General features: G+C 38.2%; 1 protein-coding gene across 1 annotated transcript; it reads left to right on the top strand.

Moving 5' to 3' along the window:
* The first annotated feature begins 444 nt into the window (after window positions 1-444).
* LOC125227269 lies at window positions 445-27,791 on the top strand. The gene is made up of 6 exons (XM_048131529.1): window positions 445-616; window positions 24,770-24,921; window positions 25,001-25,214; window positions 25,543-25,816; window positions 26,043-26,236; window positions 26,428-27,791. Exons 1-6 carry the CDS (start codon window positions 532-534, stop codon window positions 26,694-26,696), a joined length of 1,188 nt encoding a protein of 395 aa, XP_047987486.1. The 5' UTR covers window positions 445-531; the 3' UTR covers window positions 26,697-27,791.
* Window positions 27,792-27,794: the final 3 nt, after the last annotated feature.

The raw sequence follows: 27,794 nt of genomic DNA, 5'->3' as shown, positions 1-27,794 counted from the left end.
ATATCCGTGTGTGGAATGGCTATAATAACGCTTAGTTAAACAAACATTATGAAAAAAAAATAAGACCATCTTACACAGATCTACTATTGATTATGTCATTTATGGACCACGGAAACGTTCAATCAGGCTTGTGACGTTGGGATTTAGACAAAAATATATAAATAATAATTTTGTAGGTATTTAAAAAGGCGGCATTTCGTGAACTTCAAAGCAGTGGGCCTTCTGTACTTGTACTATTATATATTCTGTGCTCATACTCATTTATTCATAATATTCTTAAAATATTACATGTCAACAACAGGGAATAAATTATTTTGTATCATCAATTCAAAACATATTACCGAGTTCTAAAGCTTTAATTTGCTGAAATTCAGCTTCAGCGGCAGGCGACAGGCCCCTGTTGCACCGACACCGGCGCCCGCGCCAGTTTCCTTGCGACCACACCTGCGCGCGCACCTCCGCGCCGCGGTATTCACCAATCGCGCGCCAGTGAATTACGAATGTGTTCTATTTGACATTTCCAACGGCATTATGTTTTCCTATAGTAGTTTGTTTATTTTTGTCATTTTTTGGATATCAGCGGTTTCGCCTATTGCCGATGTTGAAGGTGACGATGGTGAGATATTATCTAATTTATGTAAAAAAAGATAATAGGAATTGTTCCTAAGTATTGAAATATTTATTGTTACGTTATACATATTACTCTGTGCATTAATATAAAAAATGGTTTCCTTAATTCAAGGTTATAGATAGGTCTTTAAAATGCAACCTTATCTAGACATCTATTTGTAAATATCTACGACCTCTTCTCTGACGTGATATTGGAAAAAACCGGCCAAGAGCGTGTCGGGCCACGCTCAGTGTAGGGTTTCGTAGTTTTCCGTATTTTTCTCAGAAACTACTAAACCTATCAAGTTCAAAATAATTTTCCTAGAAAGTCTTTATAAAGTTCTACTTTTGTGATTTTTTTCATATTTTTTAAACATATGGTTCAAAAGTTAGAGGGGGGGGACGCACTTTTTTTTTCTTTAGGAGCGATTATTTCCGAAAATATTAATATTATCAAAAAACGATTTTAGTAAACCCTTATTCATTTTTAAATACCTATCCAACAATATATCACACGTTGGGGTTGGAATGAAAAAAAATATCAGCCCCCACTTTACATGTAGAGGGGTACCCTAATAAAACATTTTTTTCCATTTTTTATTTTTGCACTTTGTTGGCGTGATTGATATACATATTGGTACCAAATTTCAGCTTTCTAGTGCTAACGGTTACTGAGATTATCCGCGGACGGACGGACGGACGGACGGACGGACGGACGGACGGACGGACGGACGGACGGACAGACAGACATGGCGAAACTATAAGGGTTCCTAGTTGACTACGGAACCCTAAAAAACCCATAAATTGCGTGATTTATTAAATTCAGTATTAACGGTCGACATGATCGTAAATTACTGAAAATTCCACGAAAATTCCATGATCTCTCCTTATTTTATCTTGGTAGGTAGGTATAATTAATAACTAATAATACCTATTTATTGTATTCTCTATATTTTTTATAAAATATGTATGAGTTAATTTATACTTTTTTTTTAATTACCTAAAATAATTATTAGGTGTTGATTGGTTGAATCAAAATATTAAAAAAATGTATTCCAGTTGTCACTTACATACTTAAGTGACTAATAGTAATAGTAGCATAGCATTGTATATCCATCCTGGGTTATTAAATAAAACTCGTATACGAGTTCTCGTACCGTCTAAATGGGCCCTTAGTTGTATGTTAGTTTGGGTCAAAACGTAGAAGCTAAATTTGTCCCACTTCCCGGTTTCCGAATGAGCGGAAATTTTGCACACATATGTAAATCACGTGACAATGCAATATTATGGTATCATAGAGCTGATCTGATGACGGAGCAGAAAGGTGGTTATAGGAACTCTGTTATGAAACGTCGTATCCCCATCGAGTACCTTGAGGGGTTTTTAGAAACGTCTTGGAGAACAGTAGATGACTGCTGAAAGAAAGGTACAGTCGACGATAAAAGCTTGTGCCAAAAATGTTTTTTCCCCTCACTAGCTCGGAAACACATGTTTTGTCCTTTAATACCAGCGGGTAAAAACGCATTTTATCCACTAGTGGGTAAAGTAATTTGACCTTGAATAAAGTCAAATTAACTGCTTTAAAATTGATAAAAGTAGGTGAATCTAGTAATAAAGATGATTTACCACCTGCGGACGAACTACTGGAAGCAGTGATAAACGCATTTTTTGCGTTGTAGTTTCCTCGCTATAGTGAGGGGAAAAGTTTTGTGTTACACTCGGGTGCAATGTATTTTACTTCTCGTGTGTTAAAAAACTCACAAGTTCAGGATTCTATTCTCGAACCACTCGCTTCGCTCGTGGTTCAACTATAAAATCCTTTCCCTTGCTCGTTTTTCAATTCCACACTCGGCGTTAAAATACAACTTTGCCCCCTTGTATAACAAATAACTATTTTTTTTGCAAAAAAACTTATTTTAGATTACAGCAACTCTCAAATAGTCCTAACACCTTGGCGGGTGCTGTCTGTGTGCGCCCCATGACACGCGCAATGAATGGCAGCATCCGCTCCACGTAATACCCCTTACATTTCAATAAAGTGTCAAAAGTTGGCTTTGGCTTCGGCTCCGCGCACGCCTCCCAAAGGCCCGGAATACTCAATGGTTTATTTGGTTGGTTAACCCTCTTGGTTGGTTGACCGTACATATTTTATTTAAGCGTGCTTACTCTTAACCCACATAATTTGCCCATTCGGTTACCGTCTCGCACGACCGTTTGGGGTTAATTTTGTGATTTGAGCTCAAGTGTTAAACTCGGATATGCGGTTGTGTAACTGTTTAATTCGAGTACATTTGGAGTCCTTTCTCTGATAATTTGAACTGTAATCTCCGATTAAAATTATTGTTCTACCTGTCTTACAACTGCTAAACTGATAATCAATGATCAGAATAAATTTGCGCATCGGTCTGCTCTCAGCTCTGGGTGCTAAGCAAACCATTGCCCGTCGTACATTCTGTAATTCTAGTCTATTTAAGACGATACGGTAGGGGTCAATTCTCCATACAAACGCTCTCGACTATTTCCTCCCTGGTTTTTGAAGATAGAGCAATGATTTTTTCAACACAGATTGTTATTATTTTTATCTGTGTCGAACCGTTTTGATTTTTTTGATATTCTACTTTTTAAAGACTCCAGAGAGTCCAGAGCCAATCAAAAATTTCCAAAAACGGCCTTTTTCATTGTGGCGCAAAAAAAGGTGTGATACTCAAGATTGGTAACAATTAACCAAAAAAGCTAAACGGTCCGACATAGATTATTTCATTGTTATTCAGATTCTCAAATTTCTTTCCGATTGATTAAGTTTCAAAGGAGGAAAGAGTCGAGAGCGGAACCTCGATTTTAAAGATTTTTTTTGCAATATCTTTTGACTGAGTTGTTCTTAATCATCTTAATGGACAATTTTTTTTCGATAAATCTAGTTAATAACACTTGTATATTTAACTAAAATTCCCAAGTTGAAAGGGGGGCTCCTTTCCATTTTAGCATTTTCGCTACCGCATCCTCTTAATATCTCTCTCTATCACTCTTATTTCGATTGAGAAATTGACGGTATGTAAACAATTAGCACCCTGGATGGATACATACCTTCTCTGAAATAACCTCAAATACCTCCATAATTTACTGGTAAAATATTTGTTATAAACCTACTACTTACAGTACATATCATTGAGAATGTGATAATGTTTAAAGTTTATTTCAGTAAATTTACACATCATACATTACACAATATTCCACAAAAACTTAAAAATAACTATACAAAACTAAAATATAACTAATTGAACTAACTAACTTAATAAAAATAGGTCAATTGAAATTGCGAGAATTCTTCTGAGCGAAGTTCTAAGTTCTAAGTATTCGCTGTCTTTGGGTTGTAGCTCCATTGACAGATGGCCTAGTGATATAGAGTCGCAAGTTCAAGCCTCGCGCTCTTAATTTATATCTGAAATGTATTCTATTAATTCTTTTATTAATCATTATCAAAATTAATATTAATTTTGTTTAGCTTCTACTATGAGGAGTATGAGGTGAGAGAGGAGGAAGTTATCTAATACAAATAGATATAATTTTAACTATGCGATAATAACGCCTATACAAAAAAAAAACATTCCTTCGATAACAGGAAAGTCAAGTACGAAATCTAAGAAAAAAACTTACTTTGCATATGAAGTAACAAAACATTGTAAACTATTCTTTTGAAAGTTTTACATAATTTGCATCTTAATGCGTACGTGTGAAAGTTCTCCCGTAACAGCTGATACGTTTATTCTCAGCATTATTAAAGACCTTAAGACGTCACAATAAGACATGTATTTTGATGACATGTGTGTGTCAGGCCAGGCATCGCCCACGAGCTTTTTAATCCATTTGCTGTAATGATTATAAATCACTTTCAAATCAAATAAATTAAGCGACTTGCGATTATGCTTCATGCGTTTTTTACATACCGACAAAAATATATCGCTATAGCGCTATGTAGGTACGTATATTATTCATGTTTCGGTAGGCACATACAATTTATCACAGTATGTACAGAAATAATATTGATTCCTTTTCTATTCATTTATTTATTACTGGAGCTTATTGGTTTTGTGTTAAGGTACAGCGGGACAAATCCCGACTGGGGGGCAATTGGGTTAATAATGCAAATATTGTAAAACGTGGAAAAAATGGATCAGTTGCATTTGCCCCCTAGTCGAAATTGTCCCGCTGTACCTTATATCAAATAGGCACATAAGTACCTTTAAATATGTGAGACATCTAAATATAAATAATACGCTCCTAAGTATAAATATGTGTAAAAATAACTTGTTATCATTAGACTTATAACTTGTGATCATGATGCATGCAACTGCGTCGAAATATAGGGAGCTCGACAAAAATCAAAAAGGTAATCACGGTCTATATCCCGGTCAATATAAGTCTAATGAAAATAACCGTGAATCATTCAAAACTCTTATTGTTATCATTAGTTATTATTTGATATAATAAACATTAATACCTAACCTATATCTTATATAATGACATATCTAAGATATGTTTTTTTTTGCTTTTAATATTAGCTCGTTGATGTCTTTTCTTTGGTACTTATACTTAATTACTTCGTCATTAGTAATTTGACGTATTGGGACTTTGGGACGTCCATATCTAACTATTTATTTGTGATGAATACTTATAACGTTTGATTAGTTAGGTAGGTAAGTATTACACTATGATGTTAAGTTCTACATGTATCCACTGAACATGCCAACCACATAGGTATAACCGGTGGACACTATTTAATAATGCAAACATTGTAAAACATGGAAAAAATGGACCAGTTACATTGGCCCCCCCAGTCGAGATTCCCGCTGTACCTTATGGATAGTATGTATAAATACATACTGGACTTGGTCCTTCCCTCTACAAAACTTGCGTAGATTGTTTAATTACCTTTAATAACTCCGTCCCCAGGATGACAGATAACCTAACAGAATCTGCAAGAATAAGTCTGACATCTTGCTATGCAGATCGGTAATCCGTAACGGGAGCCCTGAATATAGAGACAACAGTTCTCACCCAATCCAGTCCAGTGTAACCTGACCTTAAGATTCGTAACGACTGCATAATCTGAAAGTACCTACAATGCATAATTGTCTTACAAAAGTAGAACTCGAAGATTACTGATGTAAAAATAATAAAACTTTAATTAATTTATGTGCGAAGTACCGATATAATGTAGCTCGATCCTTATGAGGCCTGTTCACGGCATTCAGAAATCTTCAGTCTTACATTACAAAAGTAATTTATGTAATGGTGCAAAATCAAATGCAATAATTCGTACTTAGGTTTATAAAATCGATAAGTAAGGTAAACGTATCAGTGCTCCACATCGACAGTGTACCAGTAGATGCCATGCCACTATCAATCTTAAGTCAAGTTATTATCAATGACAACAAAATTGTCATTATCAATAAATGTGAGATTTAGTGTCGACTATTGGTACTAGGCTGTTAATGTTAATTTAAGGAATAAATAAATAAAGAAATAAATAAAGAAATAAATTTATTTATTTCGAACACATACAGCCATTCATACATATGACAAGGGTGCATATAAATATACGCATGCAAACTTACTCTAAAAAAGACCTGGAGGTTCATACAATTCAGAACAGTAAAGGTCCCCCCACATCTAGCGTCTCGCGAGCGTCGCGTCGGGCCACTGTATGGAAAAAGACGCCGCGTCAGACGCGGCATCAGGCTTTGCCCATAAAATCGCGAGACGCTAGATGTGGGGGGACCCTAAAAATACATAACATAAGCAAAGCTATGCTAAGGTAAGGCTAAGGTTATACATATTACAATAAGTATTAAAATATAAAAGTATATGCAAAGGTGGTTAAGTGCTTAGGCCTTCTACGGCCGTGCTTTAGTAAAACGAAAACCGCTACGCTTGTCGCACGCCACTCATTTCATCGGAATTGGGTGACATGGCTTCCCAATTCCCATCGTAACGACGGATATTATTAGGCATTGTCAATTTATCACACAATTATTACTAAGGGCTTAATAGAGTTAATAGAATATCGCTCTTACCGCTATTAAATAGGTGGCATGTATATGTTTGCTTCAAAAAGCTGCTTAAATATAAATAGTTTCATATATATATATTTTTTTTTTAAACGAGCAATTCTTGTATATTTATTTATTTATTTATATATACTGACGATCTCGGAAACCGCTCTAACGATTTCGCCGAAATTTGTTATGTGGGGGTTTTCGGGGGTGAAAAATCGATCTAGCGTAGCCTTAGATCCCGGAAAACGCGAATTTTCGAGTTTTCATGAGTTTTTCTTTCGCGGTAGTAAACGGAAAATATGGTCGTTAATTTCGCCGCGCGCGCATCGATTCCGCTTAGCTCAGTCGTACGAGGTCGGTCTAATGTACGCAGATAGATCGTAGGTGTCAGGGTTTTGAATCCCGGCCAGAAATAAAATTTTTGTTTTTTGTCTTTTTTTTTGTTTTTGTATTTATAAGAGTTATTTTTTATCTAAAGACGTGATATATTAAAATAGAACCGAGCGAAGCTAGGTCGCCCAGATATTAAATAGTTTCATCTCCGTTCCGCATAATTATAATCTATGATTTAGATTATAAATCCTATGAACATAAATAATATCCTTACATATATGGGAGGATGCGACAATAAGTTTCTATACTTATGTTTAGGTTTAGTAAATGAAGCAATCGATGGCAGCCGTTTAAGTTTCAGTTGTTCGACACTCATCATCCTCCTTGCGTTATTCCGGCATTTGCCGCGGCTCATGGGACATCCGCTGTGACAACTAATCCCAAGATTTGGTGTAGGCACTAGTTTTACGAAAGCGACTGCCATCTGACCTTCCAACCCAAAGGGTAACTAGGCCTTATTGGAATTAGTCCGGTTTCTTCACGATGTTTTCCTTCACCAAAAAGCGACTGGCAAATATCAAATGATATTTCGCACATAAGTTCCGAAAAACTCATTGGTACGAGTCGGGGTTCGAACCCGCGACCTCCGGATTGAAGGTCGCACGCTCTTACCATCAGTTGTTCGACTCTACAGTCTGGTAAAAAATTGTAGTGTCGTCTCTTTCAAATCAATATATGTAAAAAAAAACGAGACGATACTACGGTGATGCCAGTATTTCTACAGATTTTCGCCAAGCTAAGTAAGTGCAAGTTACGGAGTGTTGCGATGACACATCGTGAAGTTGTCTTTCGCTCCGGAGCGCACTGATTCCTTTCTGCTCGGCTGGTGGTAGTTGTGACCATGAACATGACGATCTCTTTGTATCATCTCGAAAATGTTCTTATTCCCATTATAACTTTTAAATTAAATAGATAACTGTTTAGGGTAAACGTATCAACTATGGTGCGGTTAAAATAAAGATTCCACAGTTTTTATTTTGAATGTTCCTTATTAAATAGAGGTGTTTGCTATATAAATAAAATAATAAATAAATATTGGGGGACACCTTACACAGATCAACCCAGCCCCAAACTAAGCAAAGCTTGAACTGTGGGTGCTAGGCGACGATATACATACTTATATACATAGAAAACATCCATGACTCAGGAACAAATATCTGTGTTCATCACACAAACAAATTACCGGGCCCTTACCGGGATTCGAACCCATCAGAACCGCGGCTTAGCAGGCAGGGTCACTACTTACCGACTACGCCAGGCCGGTCGTCAAGATCACATTAACGTTATACCTACTAAGTAATTTTAATGTTTTATATTCGGCATAATCCCAAGTAGGAATGTATTGTACCAACTTAAGTAAGTACATAGTTTCTTTTTGAGGCATACGACTGACGATAAATAAAAATTTGACACGCCAAACGTTTATGGAACAAATTTAATGTTGAAAACCCATCCCGTTAGAAAGGGCTGCTGGGCTTCGCGGTCGCCACCGTAACAATGCGCGCTCACCGCAAACTATCGATATTTCACACTGTTCCCACATCGCACTAAATTATCTGTAACGGCTCTAATGTAATCCGCAGCTACCGCGGTAATGCGTGTTACTTTGCCATGCACTTTTTTTACTAATTAGGTGGCATCCGATGGGATGCAAGCGAGGTAACGGTGGTCGGTACTCGTGCACGTTTATTTCAGTAGGAATGCTGCTACGTTGTCTTCACTTAAATGGCCCAAGATCCATTGTGTATTTCATTTCATTCCATTATACCTTCGCCAGAAAACAATTTTCTGTAATTAAGTATTGTTATTTGAAAATAACATTTTATAAAGTAGGTCCTCCTTTGCATACTCGTAAATTCAGCTCTACATAAAGTGCAATCAGAAAAGTGTCATAAACCTAACACCTACTTATATAGGTAGAATTTTAAAGCAATATCACTTTGTCTATATATGTACACCTTAATAAGTAATAAGTCAGTACATAGGAACACAGCCTAGCTGGCAGGAAACGTTAATTTAGTGCTATCTGTGTCACGGATCGCAGTCACAGCGGGAACGAGCCATCTGCAGACCTAATCTCACAATCTCAACTGCTTCGGCCAAATTAACTGCACAATGAAAATACTATACAACATCACTACTACATTCATGCTGTCACCGTTATCGACTATCTTTCTCATTGTTTACATGACATGGACCGATTTGAAGTGGTCGTTACCGAATCTGGGGAGCAATCGGAACTAGGTCACCGACAATGGACTAATGTTCGGAACGAATCGGGATATTCTTTTACAATTACATAGTGTGCCGGTTGCGAATGTAGGTAATTAACTTCATGAAATCTCGACACAGGTCTAACGTGCATGCAGAGCGAAATTGGGGTCGTAATAATGGACAGGTTTTTCTAAATAATTCCGAGACTTTTTTTGATGTTTGTAGCTCGCTGGGATCCTAATCTAGTTAGTATTGTAGATCCCGCAAGACAAGTCGGACCAGAGTCCGGTCCGCGGCGGGGGCCACGGGGCCATTAGTTCTACGACACCGTTACATTTTGTACAAATTTGAACTTTATATCTTATGATTTTCTCAATTTTATGGGACAAATGGGAAGTGCCGCAGCCCGGGGCGCGCAGGGCGTCGCGCTCGTATCGCAGTTATCCAGCTCGGCAGTTAGCCCGTTTGCACTATGATGGATTACCCGTCTGCTGCGGTAAACTAAAGCAAAACCGACGTTCTGCTTGTCAATTTTGTTCTGCCTTAAGTAGATATATATTGTCGATCGGTACTTAGCGGTTTTGCTGATATGCATAATGTATTTCTTTCTCAAATTAGGGACAGTTCGTAAATGTAAAATATAGAGGAATTACTTTGTGCAAATTTATGTAGAATAAATAGCGGTCCTAAGCAAATACTTAGCATACCGTACAAAATAATTATAAAACAACATTTTCTTAGAACAAAAGATGTTTTGCGGCCAAGTTACCTACTTAGTGTAAACGTGCTTGAAGTCTGTAACCTTTTGGCAGCCCGCGATTGTTTAATTTAAACCGTGTCATTTGGGTTGCGCACGCATAGACGCATAGCGCACCGGCATTTCTCAATTATTCGCAGTCTAGTAGAAAAACTAAATGTTTTCGCTGCACTCTGTGTTTTCTGCACGTGGTCTGGCTCAGTCGGTAGTGACCCTGCCTGCTAATCTGCGGTCCTGGGTTCGAATCCCGGTAAGGGCATTTATTTGTGTGATGAGCACAGATAATTTGTTCCTGAGTCATGGATGTTTTCTATGTATATAAGTATGTATTTATTTATTTAAGTATGTATATCGTCGCTTAGCACCCATAGTACAAGCTTTGCTTAGTTTGGGACTAAGTTGATCTGTGTACGGTGTCCCCAATATTTATTTATTTATAGGCAATTTAGGCACAGGCTTACGGTACGAGTCTAACTGGGCTAAATTCTTTGCTTAGATTTGGGCTAGGTTGATCTGTGTAAGGTGTCCCCATTATATTTATATTACTTATTTATATTTTAAAATACCTAGGCTGTGCTTTTCTAAAGAAATTCTTAGGTATTTAATTAACCCTTTGAGGTTGCTTCTTTGTAAAATACCATAAGTAAATTAAATTAAAATTTCTTGAGTAGGCCCCCTGCCATGCCAGGTTTAATTTTGTTTTTATTAAAGGATACTGATATTACAGATTATAAATAGGTATTTTATCTTATACCCTTGAAGTGGCGACCTACTATGAGAATCTTCGGGCAGAAACCTAACAGTTCGCGAGGGCATTACGCATACGCTAACGGTTGCGAGTAACGCCGCGGGTGCAAACGGGGCAGTGCATCCAAGCCCTACGCCTCCGACCGCGGCCCTAATACCACCACAACCGCATTAGCAAAGAGACAACTTCATTAAAGCTGTCATTACAACTGACATTATAGAGATGTCAATGTCGCACAAAACAAAACACTCGGGCCGTTTTGCTCTTGTTTCGCTCATTATATGGGCCACGCGTGAAACTTTGCTTTCACTAGCGCTTATGACTAGACGAATGGTTTAATTAGCTGATGATTACGTTTAGGCGTGGCGCGTATTGACAACTCGTAAGTCGTGTTAACTAGTGTTTTGTCGCGATGTCTTGCTTCGCTGGAGACGGCGCGCTAAATGCTTGAAAGCAAGTTGATTTGCTTTCGTAACTATTAGTCGAGCTAATAAGAGTGACGTGATGACAAATTAATAACAATTATGTATGTCGGTTTTTGCAGTGTAAGTGTAAATCTGATTAAAGAAGTGTTACCTATTTTTACTAACTACCTATATTTTTTCACAAAATGTACTGACTCTTTTTGCTATAAATTATTGTTTCAACACATTAATTTTTGTACTATAATTCAAGTTGTGTAACATAAATGCCTCCCTAATCGGAGCTGGTGATGCTTGTGTGCTTAAAGTTATATCCGCGAAATACAGGTAAATTCACAAAAAAATGGTATATTTAGTTAATGAACTTTGCGGGAAACGATGAACTTCAACAACTTTGTTACAATCCTTGAGGAAAGCCGTTACTGATGTTGAATATTCTCTAAGTAGCGACTGCTTCATTATGTACATAAATGCAACATTTTAATATACCGTTGCCTTACGCGGATGCATAGGTGCTGCCTACACAAAACCAGTAGGCGTAATAGGCCCGCCGTATGGAATGGACGCAGGTAGGGCAGTAGGGGCGATCCTGACCGGGCCGGCGGGTCGCCGGCGCCGACCCGTCAGCTTCCGCACCGCGCCAAAAGTGCCAAAACACACGTTTACCCACTCTATGCACTCATAAACCATTCCACCTACTTCTTCACTTTATTTATCGCCAACTCCGGAGACTATCGCCCTGCCGGCATATCGATAACGGCGCTGTGACCGTATTTTGTTTTGCCATATTCGATTATGGAGTGTACCCACGCTAAATTACCTTTCAGAAGTGCACGGTTAGGCGAATTTATGGCCGAAGTGTCTATATATTTTGGCGTCTATATTCGGCACGTATGTGGCCGCGGCGGACGGGACATGGCGAGATTCGCGAGCTTTATCGCCTCGACTCCTCCGGCTTGCCTAACCATAAACGGTAAGTCATTTTATTGGCGCGCGATAGCCGTTACAGCTATTTATTGATGGCGTTCGTCTATCGGCTCTCCGTGGTAGCCCGATCTTGTGGTTGTAAAATAAAGCTATTACTTACGGATATAACCACCGACATGCCGAGTATATTTCATATATATACCACAGTATAACAAAGAGTACTATCGTACAGTATGGCCACTTCCGCTCCCCGCTGAAAGCGCCGCCCACCCCCTCCGGTTACCTCACAGTTACCGCCTGTCAAAAACGCGAACAGTCAACCTGTCATATCTGACTCATACAAGCATGGTGCGCGTTCACCTACACGAGCTTAGAATGTGTGTTAAGAACGCGTCTCTTTCATATATTTGATCGCCAGTGTCCGAGATGTCGTGTCTATACGGAGTTACATATGTCTTTGGCTTAAAGTGTTTAACATCCAATCAAGAGCAATAAACGCAGCATTCAACAACTCCTATTAGATCTCTGTTATTAAACCCAATGATAATAGTCATCATTAAAAGAAGCTCGATCATTATCGCGCTAATGACGCTGATTACAATCCAAAAGTGACAGTTGCTGACAGCTGTTGTTGATGAAGACATCTATAGAGGGCTTCCCTCGGCGTCAAAAGTTGATAAACTAGATAAATCTTTATTTTGTTCTCTCGCCGCAGTAGGTCAGTTTTAATTGAATGCGGAAAAAACGGTGATTATCCACGCACGGGCAGCGCTCTACAGCGCAACAATGCGCCGTGGATTTACATCTTTTGTGTCGGCGACAAGTGGTTAGGGAGCAGGGACTAAGCCTAAATTCTTGCAGCGAACTCACGTAACGCCGATTCAATTACCTTTCAGCTGGAAGCCGAGATAAATAAAAGAAGCTTGTGACAAATGAACATCGTTTGATTCCAAAGTTCAAGCATAGCGAGCCTAAACAAAAACATGTTCGCCGGTCTGTTTCGGTGCATCAAACACCTAAAGTCAGACCAATTAATGCTGGTAGCGATTTTGATAGCACATATTAAGTGTTATTTTGAAAGTCAGACTTCTATGACATAATATTTTTTAATGCCGGCTCTAATAAAAATCCTTACCAAATTAGGTCGTTCTTAACTCTACCTAACAAGAGTAACAAGTGTGATATGGATGGAGGTTTGATTTGTCTGTTTATTTAATTAGTGTGCCAAATAAAATTCCTTATAAAACAATAGTGTACTAAAACATACATCCCAACACCGTTAACGTACGTGACAGGTTGAAGCATTACTAACACTACAGAGTCAAGATGCACGTAGAGGCCAGAATTTTCCTGGAAAACCGTCCCGTTAAAACGTAGGTCGCGTAACGATACAATTTGTGTGCGCCAGTGTTCTGGCTACCGTTACTGAATGCGCGGATCACGGTTTTGTTTTGATGACAGTACCTTGTACACGCATTTTTGAAGTGCGCTTTAGATTAGAATGTAGCTACGACCTACGTGTAGAGTCCGCTATTAACTATGCTGCAATGTGAATAGATGACAGAGTTAGCTAATTTACGTGAATGTGTGAATACCATGAGTTTCGGAAAAGCTAAGTTTTTCGGTACCCGATAAGGTGTACCTAATTGCCTAGGCGTGTAGGTAATATTTATCAATCTGGGTTTAGGTATGGGCAGAAATTAGTGCCAGGTTAATTTTTAGAATTAGTTTGACATACAAAATACGTATATCGTTCATAGTGCCTTAACGAATTGCCTGAACTTTCCACTCGAACCCGAACTAAAAATATCAAAATACAATACTCAACTCATTCATTCAAAATATTCAAATCATCGTACCGACAGATAGTGTTATTCTCCGTCGTGATCACCGGTTTACTTTGTATCTCTTTATTATAATAGCTAAGGATCATGACAATTGCGGTGACCTGCGGTGACTCCGAGTTCCCGTAAGGCGTGGGAATTGTCATATGATAATAGTACTTTATCTTTATACACTTTATAGTTTTTAATTCATAATCATTAATCCAGTGGCGTAGCGAGGGGGGGGCCGGGGGGGCCATGGCCCCGGGCGGCACATAACAGGGGGCGGCAAAATCGGCAATTAAAAAGTATAACATACATAGAGACAGAGTCGCACCATAAGTGTTCCTTTGTACCTTTTTGTTACGGAACCTAATAAATAAAATTGTTAGGCTGAGCGCAGACGGGCGACGCAACAGTTTTGTCTCCGTCGCTCGGTCTATGGGCTAGTATGAAGGTGCGCACACGGTGCGACGCAACTTTTTTGTCGTAGGGGTCGACGACAGGCCTGCGACGCAACTGTCTCCTTCCCTATGGGTTTCAATGCAAGTGCGCACACGGCGACAAAACAGTCGTCGGTCGGTTGTCAATGTTGCCAGTTATTCGAAAAAAAGATAATTTTAAATGCAGATTGTTGAAGACGACATTGATATCTGTCTTTTAATTGAAGAAGTAGAGGAAAGACTGATTTTATATGACAAGAATTTAAAAGAATATTCCGACAATATTAAGAAAAACGATGCCGGGTTGTAAAATCATCAAAACTTTTAAACACTCATTCTGAAGTACCAAAAAATTATTTTAGATAGGCTCTCAATTTCATGAAAAAAGAAAAAGTTGCATCTGAAATATCCAAAGATAATAGAATTAGTCTATGGTAATAGCTTTTTAGTAGTCTGTGGTTACGTCGCTGTCGTTCCCGTGTGCGCACCTCGGAGACTGTCGCAAGGGGTGACGACAGAGACAAAAAAGTCGCCGAGCAACTTTGTCGCCCGTGTGCGCGGAGCCTTAATTATGAGACCAACATTTTTCAAATCGCGCTGAGAAACGCGCCAATTCTCTGTTTTGTGCTGGCGCCGAATGCACCACGGCGGCTGCGAGGGACGCGGGGCGGGGGCGCGAGCGGCCGCGCGCTGCCGAGCAGCCGCCGAGCTTCCACGAACTATAGGCGAATGCCGCGAATGTTCGAAAAACTATGGCGAAAGAGCTTAAGCGGCAGCTATATTACACGATAAAACACCTTATCGTCATACTGTTAAGCAAACTTGAGTTGAGCAAACAAAATTCGTCATTTTGTTCCGAAGTTTCGATTTTAAAAACTGCAATTACTTTTTTAGTGCTAAGTTTAATTATAATAGGAAAATATTATATTTGATTTGTGGATTGATATTCAATTCACTAATTGTCAAATTGGGTAAGTGTCTATTTTAAGTATTTTTGAATTTGAATTGAATGTTGAATAGTTTTGTTCCAAGTTTGAAATATTTCTCGTATGTTATGTGCGTAAGTAAACAATAATACTTTAGCTTTGTGCTAAGGCCACCGAGTAATATTAGACGGTCAACCAAATTTTAGCACTAAAAAAACCAGCCAAGTGTGAGTCGGACTCGCCCACCGAGGGTTCCGTACAACTTTCAATAGTTGAATCATCAAATGTTATTCATATAACTCTACAAACTTGACTAGATCCCTCAAGACTCAATTCCCACATAAGTAATATTTGAATATACAATTTTATTGTTAGACAACGTCCAAAGAAAATCACAACTCGACTTCAATAGTTTACGACATGTAAGGACGCTCCTGAAGCGACCTCATTATATCAGGATAAATGCGATGTAGGAAATGAGCGTTCAACGTACAGCGATATCTTTCGGCAAATTAAGTAAACTAATGTGTGCGAGCACTAGCTACTAATGGAGGATGATTTTTATGGGATAATTGTTTATTGTGTGAACCGATTTTAACCATTTTTCCTCTCTTTGAAAGCAAAAACTTTCATTTTTATTCTGTAAAAAATACAGGTACAATAAACACCCGCAAGAGTGTTCAAATTGAAAATGTAAATCTGAAAGGATTTTTTATAAAGTAAAAAAAAGTTATTTTTTTTTTCAAAAACATTTTTTTTCCACAACAAAAAAATATGAAAAAAATAGTTTTGATATGTATAGTTTGAGTTTTTTCTAACGATACCCCACTTGCCCGAGTAAATTTGAAATTTATAGTTTTCCCCCCTTTTATTTTGGCCATTTTCTGTAATTAATATTAATACATTTAAAAAAATATACTTTCAATTTGTAGAGATTAACGATGTTCATAAGTATTGCATATTTCAAAGCGATAGCATAAGTAGTTCTCGAGATATTAAATAGTGTGACAGACAGACAGACAGACGGACAGAGTCGCACCATATAAGGGCCTTTTATTTGTACCTTTTTGGTAAGGAACCCTAAAAAGGCGCGAAATTTAAATTTTCTATGAGAATTTAACCTTCGCCCCCTATATTTTCAATATTTTTTTGAAGTGTTAGAATATGGTTCGTCGATGATTCCGCCAACGCCAAGGTTTAGGAAGGCACGCGTTTCAAGAAATGAACTAGCCGCTGAGCCGTCTATTTTTAAATTTGCCGTTTTTTTAGTATCAAGATTTGGTTGACCGTCTTCTTTAGTAGGAACAAAAGACAAAAGCTATTGGTTTGGAAAACCGGCTCAAAAAGGAAAACCGGCCAAGAGCGTGTCGGGCCACGCTCAGTGTAGGGTTCCGTAGTTTTCCGTATTTTTCTCAAAAACTACTGAACCTATCAAGTTCAAAACAATTTTCCTAGAAAGTCCTTATAAAGTTCTACTTTTGTGATTTTTTTCATATTTTTTAAACATATGGTTCAAAAGTTCTCTAACTTTGGTTGGGGGGACGCACTTTTTTTTCCTTTAGGAGCGATTATTTCCGAAAATATTAATATTATCAAAAAACGATCTTAGTAAACCCTTATTCATTTTTAAATACCTATCCAACAATATATCACACGTTGGGGTTGGAATGAAAAAAAATATCAGCCCCCACTTTACATGTAGGGGGGGTACCCTAATAAAACATTTTTTCCATTTTTTATTTTTGCACTTTGTTGACGTGATTGATATACAATTGGTACCAAATTTCAGCTTTCTAGTGCTAACGGATACTGAGATTATCCGCGGACGGACCGACGGACGGACGGACAGACAGACAGACATGGCGAAACTATAAGGGTTCCTACGTTCCTAGTTGACTACGGAACCCTAAAAACGGATCCCTATAGGATCACTCGTGCGTCTGTCTGTCCGTCTGTCACAGCCAATTTTCTCCAAAACTACTGAACCGATTAACTTGAAATTTGGCACACATATGTCCTGTGACCCAAAGACGGACAAGCAATTTAAATTAAGAAAATTTAATTGTAGGGATCACTTTTGGTTCGTAAAAATGAAAATTAAAAATTAAAGTTTTTTAAACTCTAATGTGTTACATATCAAATGAAAGAGCTTTTTATAAGTATTTCAAAAATATTTTCTCAAATAATTATAAGTAAGTAATTTAAGAAAATAGGTAAAAAAATCACAGAAAAAATACACGAGATAGCCTTCAATCCATGGATTACACAGGAAAGCCTATTATAAATCTACAGTCAAGCGTAAGTCGGACTTAAAAGAAAGAAAACTCAAATTTCACTCTCTGCCGCTGAAAGGAGTTACCAAATCTCTTGAAATCTACCTAAATTAATTTCTGTTTCGTTTTTTTTAGAAATTGTTCAGAATATCGATTATTCTCAAAAATGATTTAAGTGCCTTCAAAAAACGAGGCGCTTAAGCCCTTCTTGTGGTGTACGGAGCCCTTACAACGATAGCACAACTCGCACTTACGAGTATAATGACCAAATAATCTAGATATGTTGATCATAAGAGGGGCGGCATATCGGCAAAATTGGTGATCGGCCCCGGGCGGCAATCACAGACGCTACGCGGCTGCATTAATCACATAGCACAACTTATCAATACTGTAAATTATATACAATATATAAAACTTAATAATAACTTTATAGTTCAGTTAGGTAACAGCTTTACTACTACGGAGCATTCAAGCCAACTCAAAGTCATCCGTAGTAGGTACGTAATTTAGTGTGGGAAGGCAACCGCTCGATCCAGTTGATTCAACGTTTACAGCGCTCGTGTAATTTTATTTTAGGGGAGACAGCGCTTTGTTATACAAGCGTATGTAATCTTCACTATATCAATTTGAATCAGATGTCAATTTGAATAGTAATAAGTCATTAGGTATTTACTTAAGTAAAAATGCGACATAATAAGAAATATTCAACAAATAGATTTAATTCATCAGACCAACACATTTTTGGCACATGTAGTCCAGTTCACCATTTGTGCATTCTGCAATAATTCTGCATATGCCCAGCCCTTGCAACCTAATCACTGAACCCATTCTTCGTCGCCTCTATTTGTCTTGCGTATGTAGGTAATTATTAGGCATTCTGAAAAAGCAAATTTATTTAGACTGTAAATTTATATCGAGAAGAGTTGCAACAAATGAGGTCAGTTGACACAAGCTGTTTCAACTTACCTTCCCTTTAAAATTAACGGCTTTTTTCATGTCTCGGCGATTATTACCTACAAGCGGTTTTTGTTAAAAAATTGATACTAAATATATAAAAATGTACTTAAATATACGTCACAAATGATGTATGCAAGGGACATAATTCTTAATATAACATGTAAATAAACGGTGTTGAAAAAATGGTAAAAAACTTAGTTTTCGCACAATTTTGGAACAACACTATAAAAAAGTTTTAGCGTTGAACTTGGGCTGTTATACTGCGTAATAAATAGTGTAAGAGCTACTTAATTTGCGCCGTTCAAATCGTGGTGTTAGGTATATCAGAAAAATTCTACATAATGTCTTGTGACCATGCGCTCTTTGTTAACGCTTTATAATATGGTGTATGTGTGTGGGGAACAACGGAGTCCTGCGAAATGGGTTAAGGGTAATTCTAGGGCTGGTCGCGCATGTTTCAGGTCACGCATAGCAATGCGCTGTGTATATCGCGGCTATTAGAAGTTATGTTATGTTATTACGATTGTGTTCTACAAAGTGGTTACAAACAAAGCTTGGTACTTACAGAGGAAAAGTCACGTGAGAATGCGTGTATGTGATTATAGCGATGTCTTGAGTAAGGATTGGGAAGCTTTATCATATAATAATTCTATGTGAAAAGGCCAATTGAGTCATCTAACTTGAAACTCAGTTAAATCCACTCTATTCGGAAATATATATCCTAAGGTACCCTTTCCATAATGCGAAAATCTGCACTAAAGCGAGTTTGAGGTTTAGCGACTCAATTTAAGCTTATTCAGTTCGGTCGATGGTCGAAACTAAGTTAAGTTCAATCAAATTGAAACGTAACTTAAGTTACAACACGTAATGAAATCCCAAAGTATCTTTGTTTTCACCATGTGCACTAATTAGTAACATTTGTGCATTGTCACAAAACAGCGCTGTAAACAATTACATCGCCTATTTGCCTATAAAGTGTAGCGATCGAGTACTACAATGGCCGTTCTGGTCCGGCGGCGGGTCATGCGGCCCGAGCTGCATCCGTCACATAAGCGACTGTTTCAATCTGCCGCCACCCAACCGTGCTGGATGAATCATCGGAAACATCATAATGTACACTCAGATCCACAGCGTAACAATAAATGACAACCGGTACCTACATTACTGAACCTACCTGCCTGAATCTCTGGCTATCGGGATAATGATTGTCGAACAAAAAATTTAGACTAAAATAAAAAGAGGCTATCAACCTTCCCCAGTTTTCCCTAAATCAGTAAAGGCAACAATGCAGTGTGTTTGACTTCACAGAGCGTGGAAGTCTATTAAAAACGTCACACTTATGCATATGAAAATTTGGTTTTAAAAATAACACTTGCACACGCACCTGATAGAATCCATCACAGTTACGAAACTTAACAGATTCGTGTAGCATTTATGCTCTGATATTTATTTTTGACCTATAATTAAAGATTCCTATCAGAACAATACTACTATTGTTCAGAATGACCCGCCTGACATTTTTGGGTAGTCCATATAATTCGATATACTTAACCAAGTGAATTATAGCGGTACTCGAACAGTATGTTACACCGCACACCGTTCTTTCGCGGCGGCATCCGCTCAAATGCTGCGGTAAAAATGTTAATGAGCTTGTGATTTCATTTGAGGACCAGCCAAATTATAGCTTGAGACCTCGTGCCGTTCCGGTATCTCCTTTTTTATTTAAAAACGGTACGAAAATGGGGGTAATTGACTGTTTAGCGCCGTACTGCTAATGGCGGATAACAGGGTGCGAAGTCGCTCATGTAAAATTGTCAAATATTAGCAACTTAGCACACCAAAACTAGTGTTAACTTTTGTTACTACGTAGGTACTATACTTTTTGATGGATAATAGACTGTGATGTGATATATGTTTTCTATTTATGTAAGAACAACCCTTTGTTAAGAGTCATGGAATCGTGATGCTGAAAATTACCGCGAAACGATTATGCCTAAACGTCTCTTGACATGACAATGACGATCAATCAATATGACTAACGACAATAACATAAGGCAGCGCGGAGCCGCGTACACTTTCACTCATATTCAAATTCTCAGAACCAATATGTTGCGATATGTGACAGGCAAAAAAAGTAGAGCTGCTGTGTGCACTTTTACAGCGAAGAGTTACACAATTAGGTATTATTAGTAATTAATTACAGCTACTTTGCACAGTATCCACTGATTAGATAATTTTACGAGCGTAAGTACCTACAATAAATATATATTTTATGAGTTTCACATGATGAACACTTTTTGTACCATTTTCTGCATAGGTATTTACTGTGAGAATACATGAGATTTTTGCAGAAGATTTTATAACCCAATTAAAAAAATGCCCAAGAAATGCGTTGTATCTGGCCATTGATGAACATAGCAAAGCTCATTAATGGAGAGTGGAGAATGATGTAGGTAGATATATACTTACCTGTCTTCTAACCTCACTGTTAAAATAAAATAACATCCTGTACCTAATACTACGAACAGTTATCACCTGACTCGTACCACTCTTACTTATATTTACATAATAAAAACCGGCCAAGAGCGTGTCGGGCCACGCTCAGTGTAGGGTTCCGTAGTTTTCCGTATTTTTCTCAAAAACTACTGAACCTATCAAGTTCAAAACAATTTTCCTAGAAAGTCTTTATAAAGTTCTACTTTTGTGATTTTTTTCATATTTTTTAAACTTATGGTTCAAAAGTCAGAGGGGGGGGACGCACTTTTTTTTCCTTTAAGAGCGATTATTTCCGAAAATATTAATATTATCAAAAAACGATCTTAGTAAACCCTTATTCATTTTTAAATACCTATCCAACAATATATCACACGTTGGGGTTGAAATGAAAAAAAATATCAGCCCCCACTTTACATGTAGGGGGTACCCTAATAAAACATTTTTTTCCATTTTTTATTTTTGCACTTTGTTGGCGTGATTGATATACATATTGGTACCAAATTTCAGCTTTCTAGTGCTAACGGTTACTGAGATTATCCGCGGACGGACGGACGGACGGACGGACAGACAGACAGACATGGCGAAACTATAAGGGTTCCTAGTTGACTACGGAACCCTAAAAAGGAAATGACGGAGCATGAAATTAACTTTGTCTTTTTTACTTACAAATTATTGATGATTTGTTACGAGACTCGTCAATTATCAATTTATCACCATCACCGTCACCTACAAGACGCATGTAAACTCTTCGAACAAATACCTAGGAAAACGCTAACTCCTATAGGTATGTACATACATATGTAAATGTATAGCTCCTATTTCTGGGCAGTTCAGTTTGCCCTTCGGACTCCGAGCATAAGAAAAACTAAATCCTCTCCATCCGACGGTTTAATGTGACTACCGTCAAAACATTAAATTTACAATCGGCCGCCGATATAGGTAGTGTTATGTAAGTAGTAGTATTATTGGGGGGAAGCCTTTGCTCAGCAGTGGGACACGACGGGCTCCAAATAATACCTACTAGTGTTTTGGGACCTATGTTTTAATTGTAAACTATTATGGGGATAAAACTATGCGCTATACGCGATTTAATTAATCCGTTTCCATAGTTTTATTTCATGAGTAACTATCGCGGTAACCGAAGACAATACTATTATGGGGAGTTTTCTTATCTAGTTGTATGAAAGATTTGTTTCCAAATACCTTCACGAACCGCTGGTATTACCTATCTATTATCGACACGACACCAATTTAATTTACCTTCATTTTAACACAATACATTGTAGGGCCCTTCGTTTTTATAAAAATAAACGAAATGTCATTGGAAGTGTCTCCAAAAAAAGTATCACGTACCTATTCACCATCAATTGCCCCAAACAAGGTTTGTTGAAATCGTTTTCACAAAAACGAACAACTTTCGAAGTTTTGGAGTGCTTATTTCAAGTGGTGCAACATATTAACCAAAAATTGGTGAATTACAAAAATGCACCGTCATCACCAGTCAACGTGTTTGGGCGGTGAAATGTAGCTGCTTTTATAAAGCCTTGCTATCACTTTTTAGGGTTCCGTACCAAAAAGGTACAACAGGAACCCTTATGGTGCGACTCTGTCCGTCTGTCTGTCCGTCTGTCACATTCCTAAATATCTCGAGAACTACTAATGCTATCAACTTGAAATTTGGAATAGTTATGAACATTGTAAACCTCTACAAATAGAAAGTATAATTTTTTTAAATATATTAATTTTAATTGTAGAAAATGGCCAAAATGAAAGGGGGGCAAACTGTAAATTTCAAGTTACTAGGTCAAGTGGGGTATCGTTGGAAAGAGCTCAAATTGAACGTAAATAAGCTATTTTTTATAATTTTTTTGTTGTGGAAAAAAAAGAATTTTGAAGGAAAATGTAAAAAAAAATACCGTTCCCCCCCTTATCTCCGAAGTTTACCAACGAAAAATTATGAAAATTTTAGTAAACATTGGTTTTATGCTAAATATTACAGGAAAAATATAATCGTGTTTGTATTTTGAATACTTTTTTTAATTCACAAAAACTTTTCAGATTTTTACTTTCAATTTACCCACCCTTGCGGATGTATATCGTACTTCAAATTAATACGAGATGTTACGTAAACCATCTTCTGTTCAATAAAGTAAAAACTGTTTAAATCGGTTAACATTATAAAGAATTATCCCTGAAAAACCAGGTCGCGCAAATTAGTTAGCAAATTGACCGGGAGATGGCGCTATACACAATAATACTCATTAGTGCCTATACTTTTGTCTTCTAGTCAAGTCATTAGAGTTATATGAAAATATGAGATTATTTTTACTAGGTAGTTTGAAAGAAAGTTTGTACGGAACCCTCGGTGGGCGAGTCCGACTCGCACTTGGCCGGTTTTTTGATTTGTTGTGATCATTCTTTTAAACGAATTGTAAATATTAAGCAGCAACCGAGTATAAACAAACATGAAATACGTACGTGAACCTATCCAGCATAATCAAATACGTTCAGGGCATATAAATTTACGCGTTAATAAATTTGTTAAGTTTGTGTGAAAGCGTTATTGGCTAGTAATTAGTTATACAGCGTGTAATGGAGCACTCCATTGTCCCACATAGATAAATTTCTCATTACTGTCAGGTGGCCGGGCTCGGGCGGCGGCGGCGGCGGCGCCCGCGGCCGTCGATTGGCGCAAGGCCTGCGCTTGCTTTGTATAATCAGATACCCGCTCCTATTACAAATAACCACTTTTATGTAGGTACCCTACTTGCACTTTGCGGCTGTTTTGTTTTATAGCAGATCTTATAAGGTAATATGCTATTTACCTAACAGTTAAGGGTGAACGAACGATCAAAGCGAGACGTAACTTTCAGAAAAAGGAAGATTACCGGAACAATTGAAATGTTACAGAGTCAGGGACTATTGGAAGAGAAAGGTTCAAAGTTATTATTTTACAAATCGTAAATTATCTAGACTTTGAAGACGGGCCAGTGAACAAGGCATTAGGTCAATGGTACGAGCGGAGTTGCTCATCCAAGTCATCCAATAGAGGACCATCCAAGCGTGGCGTGGCGCCATGAGAAAATATCGACGCACTAATTAAAAGGGAATAATGACTTTACATTACGACAATAAAGGAAAGGAGAGCGTAAATAATTACAGTATTGTGATTACTAAAAATGACACAGCCGAACTTGTGAACTTACTTTGTCTGCTCGCGAACGTAACAAGTTTAATGATGCAGGCGATGCATCGTTGTAGATTGGAAGTTACCTACTTAGATATGTGTATTTTCTGGTCCATATAATAATTATAATCTTTACAAGTAGATAACTTTTATAACGTTAAATAAGTAATGCTGTAATGCATGACTTATTTTTTAAAATTTAATAGCCCAAGAAAACCTTATATTGATAAGGAAACCACGTTATCCGTACATAGTAGGGAACTATAGGGAACATTAAATAAAATGGGCCTAACGAATTGTGTTTGTGCATGTATACCTACAGGGAATCTCTTTGGGTTAGATCATTAGGTCACTTGCTCGTAGGTGAGGGTTTGTTCTTAGCAATAACAAGACGCTGGCGCCTTCATACCGTTACGATTTGGATAATTTGAACCGAACTGGATTTTAACTTCATTTGTTGTAGACTGTTCATATTGCCAAGTATCCTCTGGTTTTTGTTAAACAAAAAAATAGTAAACCTTAATATATGCTCTTTCAGAAGTGTTACACTTGATCGGCGAGCCAGACTTCCGCGACGTGCGGCTTCGATGGGAGTACGGGCAAGCTGAAGAGGACCAGCCCAAGCTCCTGGCTTTCCAGGTCAACTACTGCGAACTACAGGCCTGGGGCCAGTACCGCTGCCGAACTAAGGTAAGTTACAACTCTTTGTATCAATTGTTTCTAATTTGTATTCATGAGTCACTTAGCTAAGCCCTCATCATTGCCGCAGGTCGTCGAAAACATAGAAGACGACAAAGCCCGCACCGTGGAGTCATCGACGACGGCAGCGCCGCGGCGCGGGCGCGCGTACAGCACGCGCGTGACCGGCCTGCGCATGGCCACCACCTACTCGTTCGAGGTGCGCCCGGTCAGGCGCGACGCGCGCGACCTCGCCGACCCGCACTCCATCGGCTCCAAAATCATCATCGTGCCGACAAAAGGATGTGAGTTATGCCCGCCATTGTGTAGGTATAATAAACCGCGTAATTCGTACTTGTAATTATTGTTCAATGTTTGTGTCACATCCGGCTCGAAGGACCATTAGCGTGTTTGGTGTTTGTTGGGTATGTGAAAAAGTACCAAACTGTATAATACACTATAATGATATCTAGGTAGTTATTGTTAATTTACATCTGACAGTGGAGTCACTACCTACCGACTTTCGTATTACGCAATTTAAGTAATAAAATACGTAATACACTGGCGAAAAAATACGCTACTCTGCATTTTATTGTCGCATTAAGACCATGATACTACTAGTGTTTGTTACAGTTTCAGCCCGCGCGACTCAATGCTTACCTCACGCCAGCGAAGTAGAGGTGTCAACCGGGCCCTACTTCGGCGGTCGGATCGCCGTGGAGGCCGCGGACGGCGGCAGCGGAGCCGCGGAGCGATGCTCGCTGCAGGGCAATCCCAACAGTGCACAAGACGCTTACATACTGCGGTTCCATCATGATGAGTGCGGCTCTGAGGTCAATGACACTACAGTCGCTACGTATGTCATCGTGCAAGAGAATCTTCCGATACTTACACACAGCACAAGACGGTAAGTAATAGGAAAAACATATAAGTTTGTGCGGGATGTACATAGTTGTAGAGCAACGCCAAAAACCCCAACAGTGGCTAGGCTATGCTGCTTACATTATATACATACTGTTCCATCACGTCACAACTCCTCTGTAGCCACATACGTGCAGGAAAATTTGTCCATAGTGTCCATACTCACAGCGCAAGGAGGGGCTACAATATTGAACTTTATCTTATTTTTCCAGTTTCCTGGTCCTCTGCACATACAAGCCAGAGACCCTGACCGTCCGCGCCGGCATCAACCTGCCCAAGGCCAACCCCGGTGACGTGCTGCTGCACACGAAACCTCACCCCGGCTCTGTGGAGCCTTATGATGATGATGATTACAATGAGCTGCAGCCGCTTAGACTTGAGGCCAGGAAACAGGAGAGTGACCCAAGTAAGTATATTTAATACCTGCATAATGTCTCGGTGAAGTTTTACACACGAAGAAGTCCCACAGTATAATAAGTAGATTAGCTAAGGTACATTTAAAAAATCCTTCGAATTCTGGACTCGCGAACACAGCTACCTACTACCTAAACAAACGTAATTGTAGGTATTAAGTATAAAGTCTTTCCTACCTTCCAGGTATGTTCGGCGAAGTATCCCTGGTCATGTTTTTGGTGGTAGCCGCATTCGGCGGCATCGGACTCCTGATCTGGAAGATGGTTCCTCGATCGGACGGCGACGACGTGTCTATTTCAACTTCGTCTACCTTGTCTCGCAGCAGCATCTTCGGTAGGAGGAACAGAGACAGATTCTCCGACGGCACATCCATCTACTCCATCACGTTATCAGAAAAAGATGACGATTACGTCAAGAAACCATGCGAGGGCGATAACACATCAGAAGCTTAGATAATCTTGTGTTCGTTTTGCAGTGTGTTTTGATCTAGATTGTAGCTAGGTAATCATACTTAGTTTTTATTATCTAACGGAGATTTGTGGGAATACGAGATGGGACAAACGGAGCCATTAGGTTTAATCCTTGTCGGAACAGTTAGTACTCCACCGCAGCGAACTAATAGCTGAGTAATTTACAATTTATTTGATATAAAATTGTGGCGTTACATAATAAACGCAACTGATTGTTACAGGCGCTTTGGTATGTCCAAATGTGACCTCTGTACGACGTACTTAACTTACCTATTAGTATCTTGTACATAGAGGTCATAAAGATTTGCCGCGATACATGTACCTAGGGGAGAATCGTATGGGAAACAAGGTTCGCTAAGATATATTTATTAATTTTAAATTGATCTAAAATAATAATTATTTATATTTTGTAATAATCTAATCAGAACACAGTGTTATTTTTTTACTGAGTTATTTATAATTTATTGATAATTATGGTTTGATAAATGATGAAGTCTCCCCTAAAATGAAGCAGTGCAAAAATCAGTTCAAACAAATGATTTGTCTAAAAGTACCTGTTTTAGGATGACTAGAACTAGATTTACTCATGGCTAATATAATAGAAAATACAATTTAGTAACAAGACTAGGCCAGTACCTAGGCAATTAAATCATTTTTAAGACCTCATTCCTCACTCAGCTACTGAATTTTACTATGTTTACAGATTTGCATAACCAAATACAAAATAATTATAATAATAAGTGTGTGATCTGCTTAAAATAACGCTTACCTTATATTATACGTCTATCAATTTAACCCTTGGTTCCCCGATGTCTAAAGGCGTAGAAGAAAATCATATCGTACCCAAAGAGCTAATTTTGAAAGCATGATATTGGCTGAATCGGCTTGCTTATTGTATAAATCTACGATTTTTAGATATCAAAGGATAAATAAAACATAATTAGTGTGTGTATTATGGACTGAATAAACCAAGAATTTAACACTTTCTTTGGTTTTAACTTTAAGACTTTCATCTTATTTAGGCTATTTAAATTAGTTATAAGTGAAACCAGTGTGATGAATAAAAACAATACAAAATAC

The sequence above is a fragment of the Leguminivora glycinivorella genome, chromosome 6, assembly GCF_023078275.1.
Source record: "Leguminivora glycinivorella isolate SPB_JAAS2020 chromosome 6, LegGlyc_1.1, whole genome shotgun sequence".
Taxonomy (NCBI): domain Eukaryota; kingdom Metazoa; phylum Arthropoda; class Insecta; order Lepidoptera; family Tortricidae; genus Leguminivora; species Leguminivora glycinivorella.
The sequence above is the reverse complement of the archived record's forward strand: the minus strand, read 5'-3'. Positions and strand labels throughout refer to the sequence as shown.